The 20186-nt window shown below is 44.1% G+C and overlaps 1 protein-coding gene across 1 annotated transcript in view; it reads left to right on the top strand.

The window, feature by feature from the left end:
- The window catches only part of LOC124004142 (voltage-dependent L-type calcium channel subunit alpha-1D-like), a 72449-nt gene that overhangs the window by 43001 nt on the left and 9262 nt on the right, over positions 1 to 20186 (top strand). The window contains exons 5-13 of the mRNA XM_046312925.1: positions 744 to 952; positions 3833 to 3985; positions 4107 to 4303; positions 4817 to 4920; positions 15140 to 15312; positions 17538 to 17615; positions 19132 to 19219; positions 19418 to 19444; positions 19973 to 20127. Of these exons, the coding sequence (XP_046168881.1) occupies positions 744 to 952; positions 3833 to 3985; positions 4107 to 4303; positions 4817 to 4920; positions 15140 to 15312; positions 17538 to 17615; positions 19132 to 19219; positions 19418 to 19444; positions 19973 to 20127 (1184 nt within the window). The remainder of the gene's footprint in view (positions 1 to 743; positions 953 to 3832; positions 3986 to 4106; positions 4304 to 4816; positions 4921 to 15139; positions 15313 to 17537; positions 17616 to 19131; positions 19220 to 19417; positions 19445 to 19972; positions 20128 to 20186) is intronic.

Here is a 20186-nt window from a genome sequence, read left to right as displayed (position 1 = left end):
CGTGCATGCGCGCAATTGTGTGTGCATGTGCGTGTGTTTGTGTGTGCATGTGAGTGTGTGTGTGTTTGTGTGTGCATGTGAGTGTGAAAAGAAAAGATACTGGACCTAAAGAATCACCGAAGCAAAAGCCAGACAGTCAGGGAGAATTGAACATTCCCAAACAATGAATTTAGCAGAATTGATTTTGTTATTATGTTTGAGCAAAATAACATTTCATTAGCCACGGCAAAATGCATAGAATTGCAGGAAATTTGCTTCAAAACAACAAAATGTTCTCTCAGCTCCATAGCCGCTGGAAGAAGAGGTGCTGAGGGTTCTGCAGCACCCCCTGAAAAATCATTTGCAAACCGATTATTAGAGGATCGATATTGCCGTCTGTAGCATGGGCAAAAAATTGTAATTAGTGCAGGGAAACTTTTTAACCAGCCCAACTGTACGTTTCTTTAGTCTATTGTATTTGTCTGGGCCCGTACTTATAAAGTCTCGGAGTGGGACTGCTGATCTACTGAGTTTTGCCTTTTATTTCATAATGAATAAGATTGCGTGAACATGGGGTACCTGATCCTAGATCAGCACTCCTACTCTGGGAGAGGAATATGGGCCCTGAATCCAATGCTCCAGTCTTTTTAACATGTTCTCTCTCTTTCTGTTGTAATTCAGTGCCTTCCTGGAATGTTTGATCTGCAACATTCTCTTTCTGATGTGTTTCCTGTAGCATTTTTTCCCCTGGTTTTTCTCCACAGGCTGTTCAGTGTTGTCCTGGAGCTTTTGACCAAAGACTCTGTTGAGACGAAGGAGGAAGCGGAGGCAGGTGCGGCTGCGGCGGCGGCTGCGGCAGCAGCGCTCCACCCCTCCGCCCAAGGCCACGGGGGAAAGTCGGGCGGCTTCGACGTCAAAGCCCTCCGAGCCTTCCGTGTGCTGCGACCCCTACGTCTGGTCTCAGGAGTGCCCAGTGAGTTACTGTTATCTGACACAACACCAACCAGACCTAGGTTCAAATGCTGTTTGAGATCATTTCAAATACTTTATCTGGACTTGATTGATCTGGAATAGGAATAGAAAAAATGACAAGGAGTGCGCACCCCATCCATCTGGCACTCTAGGCAGGCTAATGTACATTTTAAATATTTCAAATAGTATGCTAACCTAGGTCTGACACGAACACAGTGTTGTTGTGAGTGCTGCCTGATCCCTCACCTTTGACCCCCATGATGAAACATGCACAGCAAACCTCCATTGACCTAGAGTATATAGGCTAACCTCTGAAAAAGGCACTACATAACACCACCCCAGTAAATAACACTGCGGCAAACTGTGACCTGATTGTCATTATTTCATTTGAGTCATTTAGCAGAGCGACTTACAGTAAGTGCATTCATCTTAAGATAACTAGGTGGGACAACCACCGATCAGCAAAGTCAGATTCAGAGGGTTTAACAGTCACGTGTGGAGGGTTGCAGGTGTGATTGCATAGTACAGTTGAAGTCTTAGGCTCCGAGCTCTAACATGCAGGACAAAGTGAAATAAAATAAGGAAAATGGTGATTAAACAATACAAATCGAAAGAGCACGATATACATCATAACAACTGTAGCAGTGATGAATAAATACATGTCCATTGGGGTGGAGGCTGAGTAAAGACTGTTGAGGTGGAGAGGGGGAATGACCATAGGGGGAGCAGCATGACCATTGAGGTGTTGTGTGGGTACCAAGTGAAATAAAAACCATAAAATGATATATATAAACTCAGCAAAAAAAGAAACGTCCTCTCACTGTCAATTGCGTTTATTTTCAGCAAACTTAACATGTGTAAATATTTGTATGAACATGACAAGATTCAACAACTGAGACATAAACTGAACAAGTTCCACAGACATGTGACTAACAGAAATGGAGTAATGTGTCCCTGAACAAAGGGGGGGTCAAAATATAAAGTAACAGTCAATATCTGGTGTGGCCACCAGCTGCATTAAGTACTGTAGTGCATCTCCTCCTCATGGACTGCACCAGATTTGCCCGTTCATGCAGTGAGATGACTCTTCCACCAAGGCTCTGCAAGTTCCCGGATATTTCTGGGGGGAATGGCCCTAGCCCTCACCTTCCGATCCAACAGGTCCCAGACATGCTCAATGAGACTGAGATCCTTGCTCTTCGCTGGCCATGGCAGAACACTGGCATTCCTGTCTTGCAGGAAATCACGCACAGAATGAGCAGTATGGCTGGTGGCAATGTCATGCTGGAGGGTTGTGTCAGGATGAGCCTGCAGAAAGGGTACCACATGAGGGTGGAGGATGTCTTCCCTGTAACACACACCGTTGAGATTACCTTCAATAATAACAAGCTCAGTTCGATGATGCTGTGACACACCGCCCCAGACCATGACGGACCTTCCACCTCCAAATTGATCCTGCTCCAGAGTACAGGCCTCAGTGTAAACGCTCATTCCTTCAATGATAAAGGCAAATCTGACCATCACCCCTGGTGAGGCAAAACCGTGACTCGTCAGTGAAGAGCACTTTTCGCCAGTCCTGTCTGGTCCAGCTACTGTGGGTTTGTGCCCATAGTCGACGTTGTTGCCGGTGATGTCTGGTGAGGACCTGCCTTTACAACAGGCCTTCAAGCCCTCAGTCCAGCCTCTCTCAGCTTATTGCAGACAGTCTGAGCACTGATGGAAGGATTGTACGTTCCTGGTGTAACTGAGGCAGTTGTTGTTGACATCCTGTACTTGTCCCGCAGGTGTGATGTTCGGATGTACTAATTCTGTGCAGGGGTTGTTACACGTGGTCTGCCACTGTGAGGACGATCAGCTGTCCGATGCATCATTGTAAACAGAGATTTATGGATATATATAGCATATTATTGAAAAAAAAACATAAATGTACTGTGTAACATGTTATATTACTGTCATCTGATGAAGATTTCAAAAGGTTAGTGCATTATTTTTCTTTTTCGTCCTGCGTTTGTTGATTGCATTTTTTTTTCAACTTGGCTATGCAAATTAGCCGTGTCTTCGGTGGTGGTTTGACATAAATATGTGCTATGTTTTCGCCGTAAAACATTTTAGAAATCTGACTTGCTGGGTAGATAAACAAGGTGTTTATCTTTCATTTGAGCCATTGGACTTGTTAATGTGTGGAGGTTAAATATTTTTAGGAATATTTTTGCGTTCCATGCGCCACCTTCCAGCTGAACGTGGGGGGGGGGGGGGGGGGTGTTCCAAAATTGGAACCCTAGTCCCCTTCTGGTTAAATAAGATACATTTCTTGATTATTCATGCATGTGCAATATATTACTATTTTCAGATTTTTCATTCATAGATTTTAGATGTGTATGAGTATTAGATTTAAAAATGACGCTATATATCCATTGTTTAGCTGGAATGGAATGTTCGTATCCTGTATATTTCATTGTGATATGTGATTGTCTCACCTAGCTATCTTAAGATGAATGCACTTACTGTATGTCGCTCTGGATAAGAGCATCTGCTAAATGACAAATGTCAAATGTAAATGTTTTACGCGCAGATCTCATATGACATATTATTGTAGAAATGGAATCATTTCAAACCCTGATTACATTGGGATACGATCACATATGCCTCTATTTATGCGTGGCAATACTTGGGAAATGATTTCTACGTCCAAGAAGTTAAACATTTATAATAATAATAATTCAAGTAATGGTAAAGACAGGAGATGTGAGGTGAGACTCGTTACCCCCGTCACCAGGGAGATATGTGGTCTGGATTCAAGAGCGTATTACTCGTAACACACGCACGCACAAACAGCTAGCTATGTCGTCCTTCTCTAACACGAATGTTTGACTCTCTGTAGGTTTACAGGTTGTGTTGAACTCCATAATTAAAGCCATGGTTCCTCTCCTCCACATCGCCCTGCTGGTCCTGTTTGTCATCATCATCTACGCCATCATCGGCCTTGAGCTCTTCATTGGTAAAATGCACGCTACCTGCTTCTTCCCCAGCACAGGTAAGAGCGTGTGTGGGTGCGTGCGTGCGTGCATCTTACCATCTGTGTGTGTGTACATGACTATTGCATTTGTGGTTTCAGTCTCTCTCTTTCCGGCTGACCCCCCCCCCTCTCTCTGTAGGCATGATAGCGGAGGATGAGCCGGCTCCATGTGCGATCTCAGGGCACGGGCGCCAGTGTCCCATCAATGGCACCGAGTGCAGGGAGGGCTGGCACGGCCCCAATGACGGCATCACCAACTTTGACAACTTCCTGTTCGCCATGCTGACCGTGTTCCAGTGTATCACCATGGAAGGCTGGACGGACGTGCTCTACTGGGTGAGGCTCTCCATCATAGAGGTCATATCAAGTCAAATTGCGTTTGTCACATGCGGCCGAATACAACAGGTGCGATGGACCTTACAGTGAAATGCTGACTTACAAGTTCTTTCCCAACGATGTAGTTCAATTCTTTTCAAATCGTATGTGCCCTCTGCACTCCCCGTGTGGTCTCCGTTTGAACTTTGACCCGCTCACTCCCTTTGAGAGCTGATGTGTCAGAAGATTAGTCATTAGGCCCGGATGTGACTGACATTCAAATGATTAAAGGTTCAGTCAAGACTTTCTCTATATATCGGAGTCCCAGAACCTTCCCTCACCTTTTTCTCTCACTCTCAACTGTAAAGAGGGTTTTTCAACTTCGTCTTGCAGTCTTAGCAAACGTTTTTTCTCACCTGTCTCTACCTCTGACTATCCACGTTATTCTCTTTCTCTTCCTCCCCTTTCTTCTTCTTCTTCTTCTCCCCATTCTTCTCCATTCTTCTCTGTCTCTGGTGACGGATGCTCCTCCAGATGAATGACGCTATGGGTCTAGAGCTTCCATGGGTCTACTTTGTATCTCTGGTCATCTTCGGCTCCTTCTTTGTTTTGAACCTGGTTCTGGGAGTGTTGAGCGGGTAAGACACCTCTCTCTCTCTCTCTCTCTCTCTCTCTCTCTCTCTCTCTCTCTCTCTCTCTCTCTCTCTCTCTCTCTCTCTCTCTCTCTCTCTCTGTCTTTTTGATAACCTGCTACTCTGGTCGCATACAGGTCTGTCTGTCTGTCTGTCTTTCTCTATGTCTGTGTCTTTCTCTCTACATCTTTCTGTACGTGTCTGTCTGTCTGTCTGTCTGTCTGTCTGTCTGTCTGTCTGTCTGTCTGTCTGTCTGTCTGTCTGTCTGTCTGTCTGTCTGTCTGTCTGTCTGTCTGTCTGTCTGTCTGTCTGTCTGTCTGTCTGTCTGTCTGCCTGCCTGCCTGCCTGTCTGCCTGCCTGTCTGTCTGTCTGCCTGTCTGTCTGTCTGTCTGTCTGTCTGTCTTTCTCTCTACGTCTGTCTGCCTGTACGTCTGTCTGTCTGGTAACCTGCTGCTTTGGGCCCACCGTCTTCTTTGTTAGTCGAATCATTCTGGGCTCCTTTTTCATGCTTAACCTTGTGCTTGGTGTGCTGAGTGGGTAATCGGCTGAGGGTGCTGTGTGCTCTGCAGTGTGTGTGTGTGCGCTGTGTACAGTGCGTGTGCTATGCGGGGTGAGACAAGTGAAAGACCATGGAGTGGCTTGCTTTGTATGTTGTTGGGGAATGGTGAGAAAGTCTCCGAGAGACAGATAACAGGTACGGCGATACTCAGTCACTGGTAATACAACACAATTAAAATCAGACTGATGCTGTTTCACTGCCCTGGCCACCACAAGCATAACCTTTGTTGACCTCTCATTCGTTTTGCATTGCGTTTCCTCGCTACGGCAACCGACAGCGAAGGGAGCCGTTACCCCCACCCACCCCAACCCCCGCCATCACCACTACCACCCAAACTCCCGAGAGAGGAAATTAATCTCATTCCTCGCACTTCACTAAGCTCTCTCGCTCCAGTATCTACTGCCGCTTCCATTCCCCTGCAGTGGGGGAGGAAGCGTGTTAGTGGGGGTGAGGTGTTAGTTTATAATACTCGCTAGTCTATGGCCAGCAGCACTCAGAGGATGCGTGCTCTTTCTTAGAGGGTTCCGTTGGTGGTTGGCAATGTTCCTGGGTTATGACCCCTTCTCTTAAGCCATATACTTTTTTTTTTTTAAACGCTGTGTATAATTTTTTGGGAACTGTGAAGTTTTGCTTGAGGTGTGGAGTTGAGTGTGACGTATAGTAATTGTAGATGATTATAGGCATTCGTATGTCGTACTGTAATATGTTATGAATGGGACTGATTATTCGAGTAGCAACTTATGTCGGAACAAGACCCGCTGGGCAAATCAGAACAGCTAAATGAACGTTTGTTTTTACACATTGACGTGTCAATTTCCAATGTATACAATAATTGTGACGTGGACGTGTTATATTCACATTCATTGCATGTTATATCCTCTCCCGCTAAAACCTTTTGGCTTCCAGAAAGTTCTATCATGAGTATTTAGCAGGCCTTTGCAAACACATGCCTCTGGGAACATTCTGAGAACCACCATTTTTTAAATATTTTTTTTATTTAAACTTTATTTAACTCTGCAAGTCAGTTAAGAATAAATTCTACTCTGGGTGCTTATTTTAGTGACCATATAAATGAGATAAAATAAATAATAATCAGAATAATAATAAAAAACATAAAAAAGAAATATCTGTTTAAACGATAAGAAAAAAATAATACAATTACATGTGACCATGAAAACGAAAAATTTAAATAATAATAATAATAATTAAACAAATAAAATATATTTTTAAAATTGTTTAAAAATAAATAAAAAAATCATACAATTACATGTGCATTTGAAATGCAGATATGGCCCTGCGTATGACTGCTAGGGGGCAATGCAGTTTAATCTACCGTAGTCATGGTTACCAGATATGCCACCCCACCCACTCAGCAACGATGGTAGTTAATGCCGTTTTTAGGTTCTCTGCTGTGTTTCTCTCCTCCATGCTCTCAGTGGTCAGTACATGGGACTTCATGTCCCACTCCTCATCAATGTGATGGCTCGTTGCAATGATGCATGACTGTATATTCATCGAGGTCTGTCCATCTGTTGTTATTAACACCACTGTATGAGCTGTTGGAGAGCTCGCGCTTTGTACTTGCAGAGCAATCATTGTACATTTTCTCCATCAGGGCATTGAAGCCGGCATCCTCTACCATTGACAATGGCTGCATATCAACTACAATCGTTTCTGTAATCAGCGCTGTGGCTTCCTCACAACGTCCTTTATCGTACTTCTTTCCTGTGAAGACCCAGTCTATTGTCTCTTGTTCGGAGGCCTGCACTGCTGCTAGCAACAGTTTGGGTCTCAAGGTGCCTCCCTTTCAGGTGGTTAAGCATTGCACCTGTACTGCCACTATAGCTCATTTCCACTTCGCCAAGATTGCATTTCACCTACTTACTTAACTTCTCAAAGTATTGCCATGCCGGACATCGCTGCTGTCGCTTCTCTTTCTCACTCTCTGCCATTTTCCCAACTGTTAACGACGATGACTTGCGGAGCGCTTTATATCCTTTGGCAAATGATTTGAAAGATGCAGATCTCCTTCAACGAACATGACAGCGTTGCTGCATTAGGTATTTGTTGAGTTTATGGTTGGGCGATATTTGTTTCTTCTACGACATGCTACTCCAACTATCGCAATGTTATATGTTTTATTTGTCAAATGCTTCGTAAACAACAGGTGTAGACTAACAGTAAAACAAATGCTTACGTACAAGTCATTTTCCAACAATGCAGAGTTAAAGCAGCTCTGTGCAGAAATCGCTATGCATTTCGCCTAATTTCAGTTTATGTGACAAAACAAGCACGTATAGTGTGATTGAGGTAGCTAGGCACGTATAGGTAGGGGTAAAGTGACAAGGCAACAGGATAAATAATAGACAGAAGTAGCAGTGTGTGTGGTGAGTGTGAAAGTGTGTATGTGTGTGTGTGGCATCAGTATGCATGTGTGCGCATGTTATGTGGGTGTGGGTGTATGTAAGTGCAAGAGAGCAGAAATGCAGGTAGTCCTGGTAGCCATTTGGTTATCTATTTAGCGGTATGGTTTAGCAGTCTTATGGCTTGGGGGTAGAAGCTGTTCAGGGTCCTGTTGGTTCCAGACTTGTTGAAATGGCTCCGCTTGCCATGTGGTAGCAGAGAGAACAGTCTATGGCTTTGGTGGCAGAAGTCTTTGACCATTTTTTGGGCCTTCCTCTGACACCGCCTGGCATAGAGGTTCGGGACAACTGGGAACTGGGCCCCAGTGATGTACTGGGCCGTACTCACCATCCTCTGTAGCTCCATGCGGGCGGGTGCCTTGCCGTTGCCTTACCAAGCGGTGATGCAGCCAGTCAAGATGCTCTCAATGGTGCAGCTGTTGAAATTTTTGAGGATTTGAGGGCCCATGTCAATCTAACAGTAGTGCTTCCGTCCCTCTGAACAGGGACCCTCGGAACACGACAACAAAACATTGACAACAAAACATTGTTACCTATCGCTCCACAAAAGCCGCAGCTCATTTCTGAGCAAGAGAAACAACTACTTCAAGGTTGTCACCGACTGAAATGCAACCAGTACGCACCGCTAACTAGCTAGCTATTTCACACTGGTTACACCAAATCTTTTCAGATTCCTGAGGGGCAAGAGGTGCTGTTGTACCCTCTTCACAACTGTGTGGGTGTGTGTGGTCCATGTTAATTCCTTAGTGATGTGTGATCAGTTTCCAGTAGTCCACGGTCAGATCCGTGGTCTTACTGACATTGAGGGAGAGGTTGTTGTCCTTGCACAATACTGCCATGTCTCTGACCTCCTCCCTATAGGCTGTCTCATCATCATTGGTGATCATTCCTACCACCGTCATGTCATCGGCAAACTTGATGATGGTGTTGGAGTCATGCGCGGCCACACAGTCATGAGTGAACAGGGAGTACGGGAGGGGACTAAGCACACACCCCTGAAGGGCCCCGTTTTGATGATCAGTGTGACGAATGTGTTTTTGCCTACCTACAGCATGCCTACAGTATTCATTGACGACAGCTACAGTATTCCTTTTGTCCAGGTCTGTGTGCAATAGAGATTGGATCATCTGTTGGGCTGATATGCGTATTTGAGTGGGACCTAGGTGTCTGGGATGATGGTGTTGATGTGAGCCATGACCAGCCGTTCCAAAGGATTTCATGGCTATAGATGTGAGGCCGGTTACCATGGTGTTTTTGGGCAGGGGAACTATGGTGGTCTGGTTGAAACAAGTTGGTATTACAGACCGGGGCAGGGATAGGTTGAACATGTCAGTGAAGACACTTGCCAGCTGCCAGTATGATATAATAGTTTTGCACCGTTAATGACTAGATTATTCCAGACTCTGCATAGTTTTTTGCATATTTACTATATTATAGTCACATTCTCATTAAATAATCTTAGTATGGCTTCAACATATTCAGCATATTGATTGAGGGCGGCAGGTAGCCTAGTGGTTAAGATCATTGGGCCAGTAACCGAAAGGTCACTGGTTTGAATCCCTGAGCCGACTACTAGGAAAACCCTGCCGATGTGCCCTTGAGCAAGGCAGTTAATCCTAATTGCTCTAGATAAGAGAGTTTGACCTGTTAGGGATGATGCAAATTTTCGCAGCTTTTTGTAAAAAATTGCGCAACATTTCAACGTCCTGCTACTCATTCCAGGAATATAGTATATGCATATGATAAGTATGTGTGTATAGAAAACATTCTGAAGTCTGTGGCTATAACAGAACGTGTTTAGGAGTAAAAATCCCAGGGAAAACTGTTCACCAAAAACACAAAAAAAATATTCATCCGCCAGTCAATATATTGTCTAAGGCGACAGAAAAGAAACGAGGATTCCATTACAATGCCTACAGCTTCCACACGAACGTACCAGTCAAATGTTTGGACACCTACTCATTCAAGGATTTCTTTATTTTTACTGTTTTATACATTGTAGAATAATAGTTGCCAGTACTGGCATTTTATGGCTGCTTTATCTTTGGTTAGATGACGTATAGGCACTTCCTGTCTTGGGGCTCACCGCAGGATGTTATGAAAGTGAAAACATGGAGGTTGATTTCAAGACTTGCTGCTATCGAATACAGATCGCCCCGTGATCAATTTGATAGATTATTAACGTTTATTAATACCTAAAGTTGGTTTAGAAAAGTAGTTTGAAGTGATTTGTAAAAGTTTATAGGCAACTTTTGTAATTTTAAAAAGTGACGTTGCGTCTTGTAAAGCGGAATTTTCCTGGATCAGACCGGCCTTCATGAAATGACATTTTGGGTATACAATGACGGATTTAATCGGGAAAAAGACCCAATTGTGATGTTTATGGAACATATAGGAGTGCCAACAGAGAAGTTCGTCAAAGGTAATGAATGTTTTATATTTTATTTCTGCGTTTTGTGTAGCGCCGGCTACCGCAAAATCTGTTGTTTAGGTGACGTTCTGGTATTTAGGGGGGTGCATGCTATCAGATAATAGCTTCTTATGCTTTCGCCGAAAAGCATTTTACAAATCTGACTCGGTGGCTAGATTCACAACGAGTGTAGCTTTAATTCAGTACCTTGCATGTGTGTTTTAATGAAAGTTTGAGTTTTATCGAAAACTATAGGTGGCGCTCTGAAATTTCCGCTGATTGATGTTCCTGCACTGGGATTACATTCTGCATCATCCCTAACAGGCTAACATTCATATTGATACAACCTAACTGATTAAACTGCTGCATTTATATTTGTAAAGTTCAAGTATCTTACACATGATATATCGCATTGCACTTCACTATATATTGACAAAGTCAAATGTCACGATATTCGATTTATTCATATATTGGCCAATCCTAGTTAAATTTTTAATTTTTTCCTCTTTGTGATTACATTGGTTTTCGGCTATGTTCCAAATGTGAACGACAGGGTTGGAAATGAACACCCGCCAAATGCAGGTAGATTCCGTATTTGGCAGGTAACAATGGATCTCTCACCAGCCACGTTGGCGGATGGTCACACAGCATTTGGGAGACTTTTTTTGACTCCAAAACCCACATGTAGAAGTTGGTGGTAGTTACTCAAGTGTGACTTTGCGTTCGTGTTTCTTGGCCAGATACAAAGTTTTGTTCACATGCGATATGATTTCATTTGCTAGGTTGGTTTTTTTTTGTTTGAATTTTTGAGTTTTGCTGCAACTATCTGCTGCTAGGAAGACATCGCAGTCTAACCACGGTAACGGCCCACACATATTTTTGTCTCACCTAATGATTGTGCTTGATTGAGCATGGATCAGGGCCGGCCCTGGACGTTCTGCCTCCCTTGGCGAAACAATGGACAGAGAAATGGGCATTTTTACCATATTTCTCAATGGCAAACCAGAGTGTCTTGGCAAATAATAACATTTTAGACATCCTTATATATATATGCCATTTAGCAGACGCTTTTATCCAAAGCGACTTACAGTCATGTGTGCATACATTCTACGTATGGGTGGTCCCGGGGATCGAACCCACTACCCTGGCGTTACAAGCGCCATGCTCTACCAACTGAGCTACAGAAGGACCACGCAAAACTTATGAAATCTAAGCATGTCACTTTCAAAAGATACCTTTCCAGAGGCTCTGTCGACGCCGAAAAATGTTGTATAACCCAGCAACAGAAGTGCTTCACGAAGAGGTGCCTGGGATTAACGAAACATCTTCTCTCTTCAGGAAGATAAATGCTCAAATGAATAGGGACAGAATAGCAAAGTACATTTGTTTCATCCCCTCGAATATTATAGGCTACAGCTCAGCTTCAGATTGTCATAGAGAGAAATCAATATATCCCCATATGCATTGGAGTCACGTCTTTTGCGGGCATTTTTGCACTTGTTTCTACCACAAGGCATCACCGAGTTAAGCATTATTACAGAAAACTTAATATAGTCTGCATATGTTTTATGTATTTATTTCCAAATATAAAGCTTTTTGCCCTTTTCTTTAACAAAGGGTATGTGATACCCTCACTCAATTCGAGCCCTGGTTTTAACCAAACACACCAAGCCCTTCCCAGATACTGTGCATGCGACAGTATCTATGGATATAATAATTGTGTCTATCAAACAGGTAGGCTTATCATTTATTTTTTGGAATAGGAAGAAATAGGCTCCAATTATGTATGTAATTCGATGATTATTTATGCCCATAAATTTAGTTTATTTACATGTCAAAGTTGATTGTATAACAACTTCGACAGTCCTTCTGTAGCTCAGTTGGTAGAGCATGGCGCTTGTAACGCCAGGGTAGTGGGTTCGATCCCCGGGACCACCCACACGTAGAATGTATGCACACATGACTGTAAGTCGCTTTGGATAAAAGCGTCTGCTAAATGGCATATATTATATTATATATTATTTATTTTGTCTCCACTTAGAGTGGCCTCTTTCCTCTGCTGTGGTGCTGCATTGCAGTCAGTGATGTGTTCTCTCTGTTGCTGTCCATGGTCCTGAAATCAAATTGTCTGAGAGAGACGAAGAAAGAGGGGGGAGAGAGAGAGAGAGATTAGGATGCAGTCTATTTAAATCTAAAGAATACAAAGTAAACGGGCGATAGATAATTGAGTAATCTTACAAATTAATGCAAATGTATGATCAACACTTACCTTTCGTTCAAAGAAAAGTTGACTCGCCTGGCTTTCCTGGCAGCAAAAGCATGTGCATATATTTGTATTTTTTTACTAGGCAAGTCAGTTAAGAACAAATTCTTATTTTCAATGACGGCCTAGGAACAGTGGGTTAACTGCCTGTTCAGGGGCAGAACGACAGATTTGTACCTTGTCGGCTCGGGGATTCGAACTTGCAACCTTTCGGTTACTAGTCCAACGCTCTAACCACTAGGCTACCCTGCCGCCCCTACATGCTTGTTGGAGGTTGATCTCATAAGACAACTCGTGCTCAATTGATATGGCGGCGAGTCCATTGAGTGTCTCTCTTGATTCATAGTAGAGCGCAGGTAGTTTTTGATGTGTCTGAGCTTGGAGAATGTGCACTCCACTTGCCACTGTCACAGGGACTGTGAGAAGAACTCTCAGGGCAACAAAGGCATTGGGATACAAAAAGGCCATTTGGTGTCTGGATATGTACGTCGAGTGATTGTGCCTCACTGTCCAGTCTCCTGCTCAAGACTTTGAGCTCATTACACAGATCATTTGCTTCGATGCCTCTGGAATCCCTGTGCGTAAGGGTCCTCTCCAGTGTTGCGCAGTCCCTGGTAAGCGCTGCAGTGTCCATGTCCTAGATGGTGGGAATGTTGTACCCAATGCTGAAAACACTGCTGTGCTCTTCAAAGCTGCGTAAAGAGCCCGTTGATGGACTGGATAGCAGAATCAAGATGAAATAAATGTACTTTGAATTTCTGCTGAGGGTCAGTCACGGGCTCGTCCTCACCCTCGTAGCGAAACAGATACCTTTTCTTCCTGGGACGGACAGTGGGCTGCACTGTGAAACAGGGCTCAATAACCAACTATTTTGCGCTTGCTAATGCACCAGCCCTGGTTGAGTTCAGTTCAGCCACTACTAGTGAAAGGTTCAAACTCACTGCCAGCAAACTCTTACTGATGATGTTGACTTCGAACAAGATGTCATACCAAATGACCACTGGCACATGAAGCCAAAATTGTTTGCATTGCCGCCAAACTTGTTTTAGCACCACAGCTGTCTGTGAGCTTGGTGTCGGTGGAGATCAAACAGGGCATCATAAATCTCCCCGAGTTGGTAACGCACATGATTCACTGCTCTCCCATCTCGTGGTGCTGAGAGGTCTCACTGTGAGTCTATCTTTTACCTGCTCTTTCAGCACGTCCCAGCGATGTGTAGATCCAGATAAAAAATGTATAAATCTCTTGGATGGTGTTAAAAATCTCAGCCGCCTCCAAACAACACGATGCTGCAACAGAGAGAACCAGGTTCAGCATTTATTTAAACTGAACACTGAGGCAAAATAACAAAATGGAACGAAACGAAACAGTTCTGTCAGGTGCAGACACAAAACAGAAAACAACCCACAATACACAGGTGGGAAAAGGCTACCTAAGTATGGTTAGACAGCTGTCCCTGATTGAGAACCATACCCGGCCAAAACAAAGAAATACAAAACATTAACATAGAATGCCCACCCAAAACATACCCTGGCCAAACCAAAATAGAGACATAAAAATCTCTAAGGTCAGGGCGTGACACAAGCCATGGTCTCTCCACTCTCTCTCCGTTCGCCATCCTCCTTTTGTAGTGGGCCACTTTCTTAGCCCCTCATCTTTCCTCATCTCTTAGCCCCTCCTTATCCTGATGTGGCCCAGCCTGCACTAACATATCCTGTAAAGATCCATTCGTATATTTTGGCCACTCACAGGGATCTTATGTTTTTTGTCTGGGAGCCGAATTTAGCAGCAGCACCACCACTGTCATCGGGGACGGGTCTGGGTCCAAGATAGTAGGGTCTTCCCTGGCATTGTTTGGAGGTGTGGCTAGGCCTGGTGCGACCACACAATTGTCAAAATGCCGCCCCAAATTCAAGTGCTGCCACAGGCAGCTGCCTAATCTTGCCTAATGGGAGGCCCCTGGCATGGGTCATTCCCAAAAACGTTTATTCATGAACTTTTAGTCATTGTAATCCTAGATGTATTTGTGTGCTTCTATATTTCTACTTAGAAACACATCATGTAGGCTACTCCTTGTAAAAAATATCAGCGTAGAGCCCTGAACTATAATTGTAAAAAGCCGTATCACTCAGCATTTTTTGTCAAGGCAGGCACATTGTTGATTCTTGATGTTGAGTCGTAGAACTGTTCATCTGTTTTTATTATTGGATCTAAATTATTTATTTTAACATACATTGGTGAAAAGACGCAGGTCACAAAAATGAAATGAAATGAAGCAGTATACCCCATTACTCATTACTTGTAATACATTTCTCTTTTTTTTCAGATTTTTGGTATAATAAGGGAGTAAAACATCCCATAACATTTTTTTAAAAACATTTAAATGTTCACCCCAAGAACTTACTGTACAACAGTCTGTATACAAATTGTGTTAGGCGAGGCATTGTGTGAAATGAACCGTTATTGAGTCCGAGTGTGTGTTTTGTGTGTGATTTTGTGCGCATGCGTACTCTACCGTGTGTGTAACTGCATGTGTGTTCTGCGTGTGTGTTCTCTGTGTGTGCCCGCAGAGAGTTCTCCAAGGAGAGAGAGAAGGCCAAAGCTCGTGGAGACTTTCAGAAACTGAGAGAGAAGCAACAGCTGGATGAGGACCTCAAGGGCTACCTGGACTGGATCACTCAGGCCGAGGACATCGATCCAGAGAACGAGGACGAGGAGGGCTACGAGGAGGGCAAACGCAACCGTAAGCACCCTACGACGCACGCGCGGACCTGCGCACATGCGCTTCCCTAAAACGCGCATGAACGTGTGCACTCGCGAATGCACACACGAATATGTGCACGAGACGACTAAAAATGTATTGGATTTGACACACGCACACTACCCTAAAACACACACGGTGCCAGTGAGTGTACCTGTGTACAACAGAAGACCGAGAGAGTCCACAGCGTCATGTTGAGGAGCTACTGAAGGTTTCCAGTGTGAATATCTGGTATTTCCCAGTCCAGTCGCCCTAATTGACCACATACTGTAATTCTGTGTTCAGGGTTACTGTTAAATCCACACACACACACTAAAATATTGCACACTCACACTCGCTCGCACACACTCGCACACTAGTGCACACACACTTGCATGCTCTATTATCATAGCCTTCCTCAGTTCACACCTTAGCGATGGGTGCCGAGCTCTCTGTGTACCAGTTGAGTTAGGCTGAGGAGGGAGAACAGGGATACATCACATTACAGATAAAAGACCGCAATCCAAAATCCTCTTTATTTAAGCAGCACATGATGCAGAGCAGACACAGCGAAACTGCTACTACCCATTCATACAGCTATCAGTATCAGTATCTCTCTCCACCCCTCCCTATCAACCAGTGAGCAGCACTACACTACTACATCGCTCACCCCCCCTTTCCCCTAAAACGTGCCAAGCTTTAGAGTTGAACCACACCTCTTTCACTGTGTATCTTTAGAGTTGAACCACACCTCTTTCGCTGTGTATCTTTACAGTTGAACCACACCTCTTTCGCTGTGTATCTTTAGAGTTTAACCACACCTCTTTCGCTGTGTATCTTTACAGTTGAACCACACCTCTTTCGCTGTGTATCATTACAGTTGAACCACACCTCTTTCGCTGTGTATCTTTAGAGTTTAACCACACCTCTTTCGCTGTGTATCTTTACAGTTGAACCACACCTCTTTCGCTGTGTATCTTTACAGTTGAACCACACCTCTTTCGCTGTGTATCATTACAGTTGAACCACACCTCTTTCGCTGTGTATCTTTAGAGTTTAACCACACCTCTTTCGCTGTGTATCTTTACAGTTGAACCACACCTCTTTCGCTGTGTATCTTTAGTTGAACCACACCTCTTTTGCTGTGTATCTTTACAGTTGAACCACACCTCTTTCACTGTGTATCTTTAGAGCTGCAGCTCTCCTGTACTCTCTCTCCACACCGCAGAGCTTCCAGTACACGGTCCCAGTTCCACTGTTTACCAACCAGGGAGATTTTAGTCAAACGTCTTTGCCAAGCTTCCAAATACTTGTTTTACTTGTCCGTTTCTCCTTTTCGCCCCAAATTAGTCTGGAGTCAATGACTGGATTTCGTCTTTCAACCTTTAAACCAAGTTCAGTAAAGTAAGGTATAGTAAATGATCGTCAAAAAAAAAAAGTGTATATTCAAATATGTTCACGTACGGGAAAATAAGGCGTAGTAAAGTCTGGTCATTCTAGCGTTTACCATCAGAATTAGCACCACGGCCTCCATCCACACACCGTCAACAGAAACACCGCCTGGATAGTAATGTGATAGGAGGTATGGTAGTAGTAGGAACTTCAGTAAGTCTTAGAAACTTGCCTTCTAGTGCTGGGAATGCTTGGCACTGGGCTGAAGGTCAGGGGTTATAATAACATGGATCCCCTTGGCGATGCCAACCATGTGAAAGGTGTCATGCTGACTTTTCTGTGGCTGTCACCGGGTCCGGGGCCATGACCCGAGAGACTCTATGCTAACATGTACATGTGAAATGCTGTTCATTTGCATTTCAGCATGTTCGTATACTATAGATTGTAGTGCTACTGATCTGTATTGTACTGTACTGTACCACCCCCCCAGCCTGCAGACACTAGCTTCCTGCCATGTGACTAACAGCTGCCCGTCTTCCTCTTCTGCTCCTCTTCAGTGTCTACTACAGTCCATCCTACTGGTGTCAGTGTCAGTGGTGCTGGTGTTGTCAGTCAGTGTCGCTGTTGCCAGCTGTACTGTTGCTGTTGTTGATGCTGTTGTTGTTACTGTTGTTGTTGTTACCTTTGATGTTGTTGTTACTGTTGTTGTGGTGAATTGTCACTGTGCTGCTCTATCTCGTCTTGATAGAGGCCTATTCTCGCCCCCATGTTTCTCTGCTGTGCCGTGTGGCGCGCTGCTGTCTGAATGCATGGGCCTGCATGCTTTACACATAAAGGTGTGACTCTGGCTGACCTCACAGAGAAGAAGAAAGGAAGCAGGTTTGGGTGGTTCAGCCAGTCCTCCGACACTCATGGTAAATCCCCTGGTTTTCCCTTCCACATTGAAAAAGTAAGTGTGTGTGTGTGTGTGGGTGAGCTTGCAGTTGTGTGTGAAAGCTGGTGTGTTTGTGTATATAGTAATGTGTGCAGCCTCATCCCCCTGCTTGTGCTTTGCTATTGTGATTGACCCTTCTGTTTGAGAATCCCTGTCTTTTTGATCGAGCTTTTCCTTTTGTATACAGTGCCTTCGGAAAGTATTCAGACCCCTTCCCCTTTTCCCACATTTCGTTCCGTTACAGCCTTATTCTAAAATGGTTAAAAATGTAAAGAAATTCCCTCATCAATCTACACACAATACCCCATAATGACAAAGCGAAAACAGGTTTTTAGAAATGTGTGCTAATTTATTACAAATAAAAAACATACCTTATTTGCACAGAGTGTTTGATAAAGCCTCTCCTGCTGCTTCTGACTGAATGAGTCCAGACTCAGATGAGGATCACCAGGGATCAGAATAGTAATACATACTTCCCCAGTTGATGCCAGGTACTCAACTACTTTCCCTCTCGCCCTCTCTCTATGCACAGCCCAGTTTAAAGCAGCTAGGCTAAGGGCTCCATGTGAATTGGCAAACGGGATTAAACCCAGATCCCTACATCCAACAGCATTCAGATTATGAGAGAGAGAGAGAGAGAGAGAGAGAGACAGAGAGAGAGAGAGCTGCCGGAGCACTCAAAATTCAAAGAGAACGCTTTCAGACAAACTAAGCAGCAGTGCGTGCGTACCCTCGCACAAACAGACTGTGCTCTCACATGAAATTTGTAGTGCTGGATCAGAAATGGGCTTAGGCGGTGGGTGTGGCAAGGGGGCGTGGCAACAGGCACGGTCCGGTGAAGAGAAACGTTTGTCTTTATTTGAGTATTTCCTGCAATTCTACACATTTCTCCTTGTAACTGAGATACATTTTTGCAGTTTTTAAGCTAATTTCCTACAAATCTATGCATTTTGCCACGGCTAATTGACAAACATAATAACAAAGTTAAAAAATAACAAAGTTATCAATACTGCTAAATTCCTTCTGTCTCTAACACCGCACATTAAGTCATAGTGATGATAACAATGACCATACCAGTAACTATTTTAGATAAGTTAGTTAGTTAATTAAAAGATATTCAGATGTTTCTTTCTTTCTTGTTTTTCTACCTACTGTACACACTTTAGAGACGGTCTATTGTCATTCTGATGATGGATTTGGTTTTGGGAGGTATCGTCCTTTGAAACTGAATTTGTGTCATTGTTTTTTTTAAACAAACAAGAATTTTCTTATAAAGGCCTGGAGTAATTTGACCGTTCTTTCTTTTGTTGAGGAATTTGTTGACGAAGGAGGTTTATTTTCTCGGGGATGTGTTTGACACACCACAGTTGTGGTACCTAGGGTGCGACTGCGTACTGTTTGGTGTGTGTGTGTGTGTGTGTGTGTGAGAGATGTACGGTGTGTCATGAGAGGTTGTGTGTGTATGATTCACTCTGGCACTCTGTTTGCTGCCACAGTGAGTATACCAGCCAGTGAGACGGAGTCGGTGAACACAGAGAACGTGGCCGAGGATGAGGTGAAGACACCGTGCTGCGGACCTTTTTGGTGAGAACCCCCCCGCTGGTATAACCGCTGGTATAAAACGAGTTTCAATAATACACCTTTGTTTGATTCATTCTAAGACCACTCCTGTTCAGTCATAAAAATGGTACATAGGACATGTGGCTTCGTACTAAATTCATGAATATCCTGCAGTCAGCAAGCTGAACTGACGTTAATATAAACGTCTCGATTTTTTTCCAGTCAAAAAATTTCAAAGTCAAAGTTCAGGTCAGTGAAAACCGCCTCGCATGTGTCCTTGCTCGATGCATGCAGCGGCGGTCTGTTCAGTGAAACGTACATTTCTCTGCATGAAGTCGTGACGTCTGTTATTTCCGTATGTACGTGGAAGCTCGATTTGGTTTCTCTGCTGTATGTGCTGTTCTGATCTCTGGAGTCTGCTTTAATGAGTCAGCAGGTAATAAATCAACTCCACCTACCCTTTAAACAAGTCAGCATGTAATCTTGGGCATCGGGGGGAACTGGAGGAGCTGGAGCCTTATGCAGCGTTTTTACACTTTGTGATGTATACTGCATGCTATGCAGTTCTCTCCTTCTCCCAAAGTTCATTGACTTCTCTTTCCTAAGTTTTCTTCAGATATTATTTGAATACAGTTCCTGCCTAAACCCCAACTTTCTATACAGTATGTCCGAACCCCCCTCTAACCATCGCCCCCCCCCCCCCTCTTTCATCAATGAAAACCTCACCGGCCTGCCCCTACTCGTCTCCTTTTGCTGACATGACTTCCTGTCTCACAGTCGGCGCTGGCGTCGCTGGAACCGGTTCTGCCGCAGAAAGTGCCGGGTGGCGGTGAAATCGGTGCCTTTCTATTGGCTGGTGATCATCCTGGTGTTTCTCAACACGCTCACCATCTCCTCCGAGCACTACAACCAGCCTGACTGGCTCACACAAGTACAGGGTTAGTTACACTACAACCAGCCTGACTGGCTCACACAAGTACAGGGTTAGTAC

This window comes from Oncorhynchus gorbuscha, linkage group LG18 (assembly GCF_021184085.1).
Source record: "Oncorhynchus gorbuscha isolate QuinsamMale2020 ecotype Even-year linkage group LG18, OgorEven_v1.0, whole genome shotgun sequence".
NCBI lineage: Eukaryota > Metazoa > Chordata > Actinopteri > Salmoniformes > Salmonidae > Oncorhynchus > Oncorhynchus gorbuscha.
The sequence above is the reverse complement of the archived record's forward strand: the minus strand, read 5'-3'. Positions and strand labels throughout refer to the sequence as shown.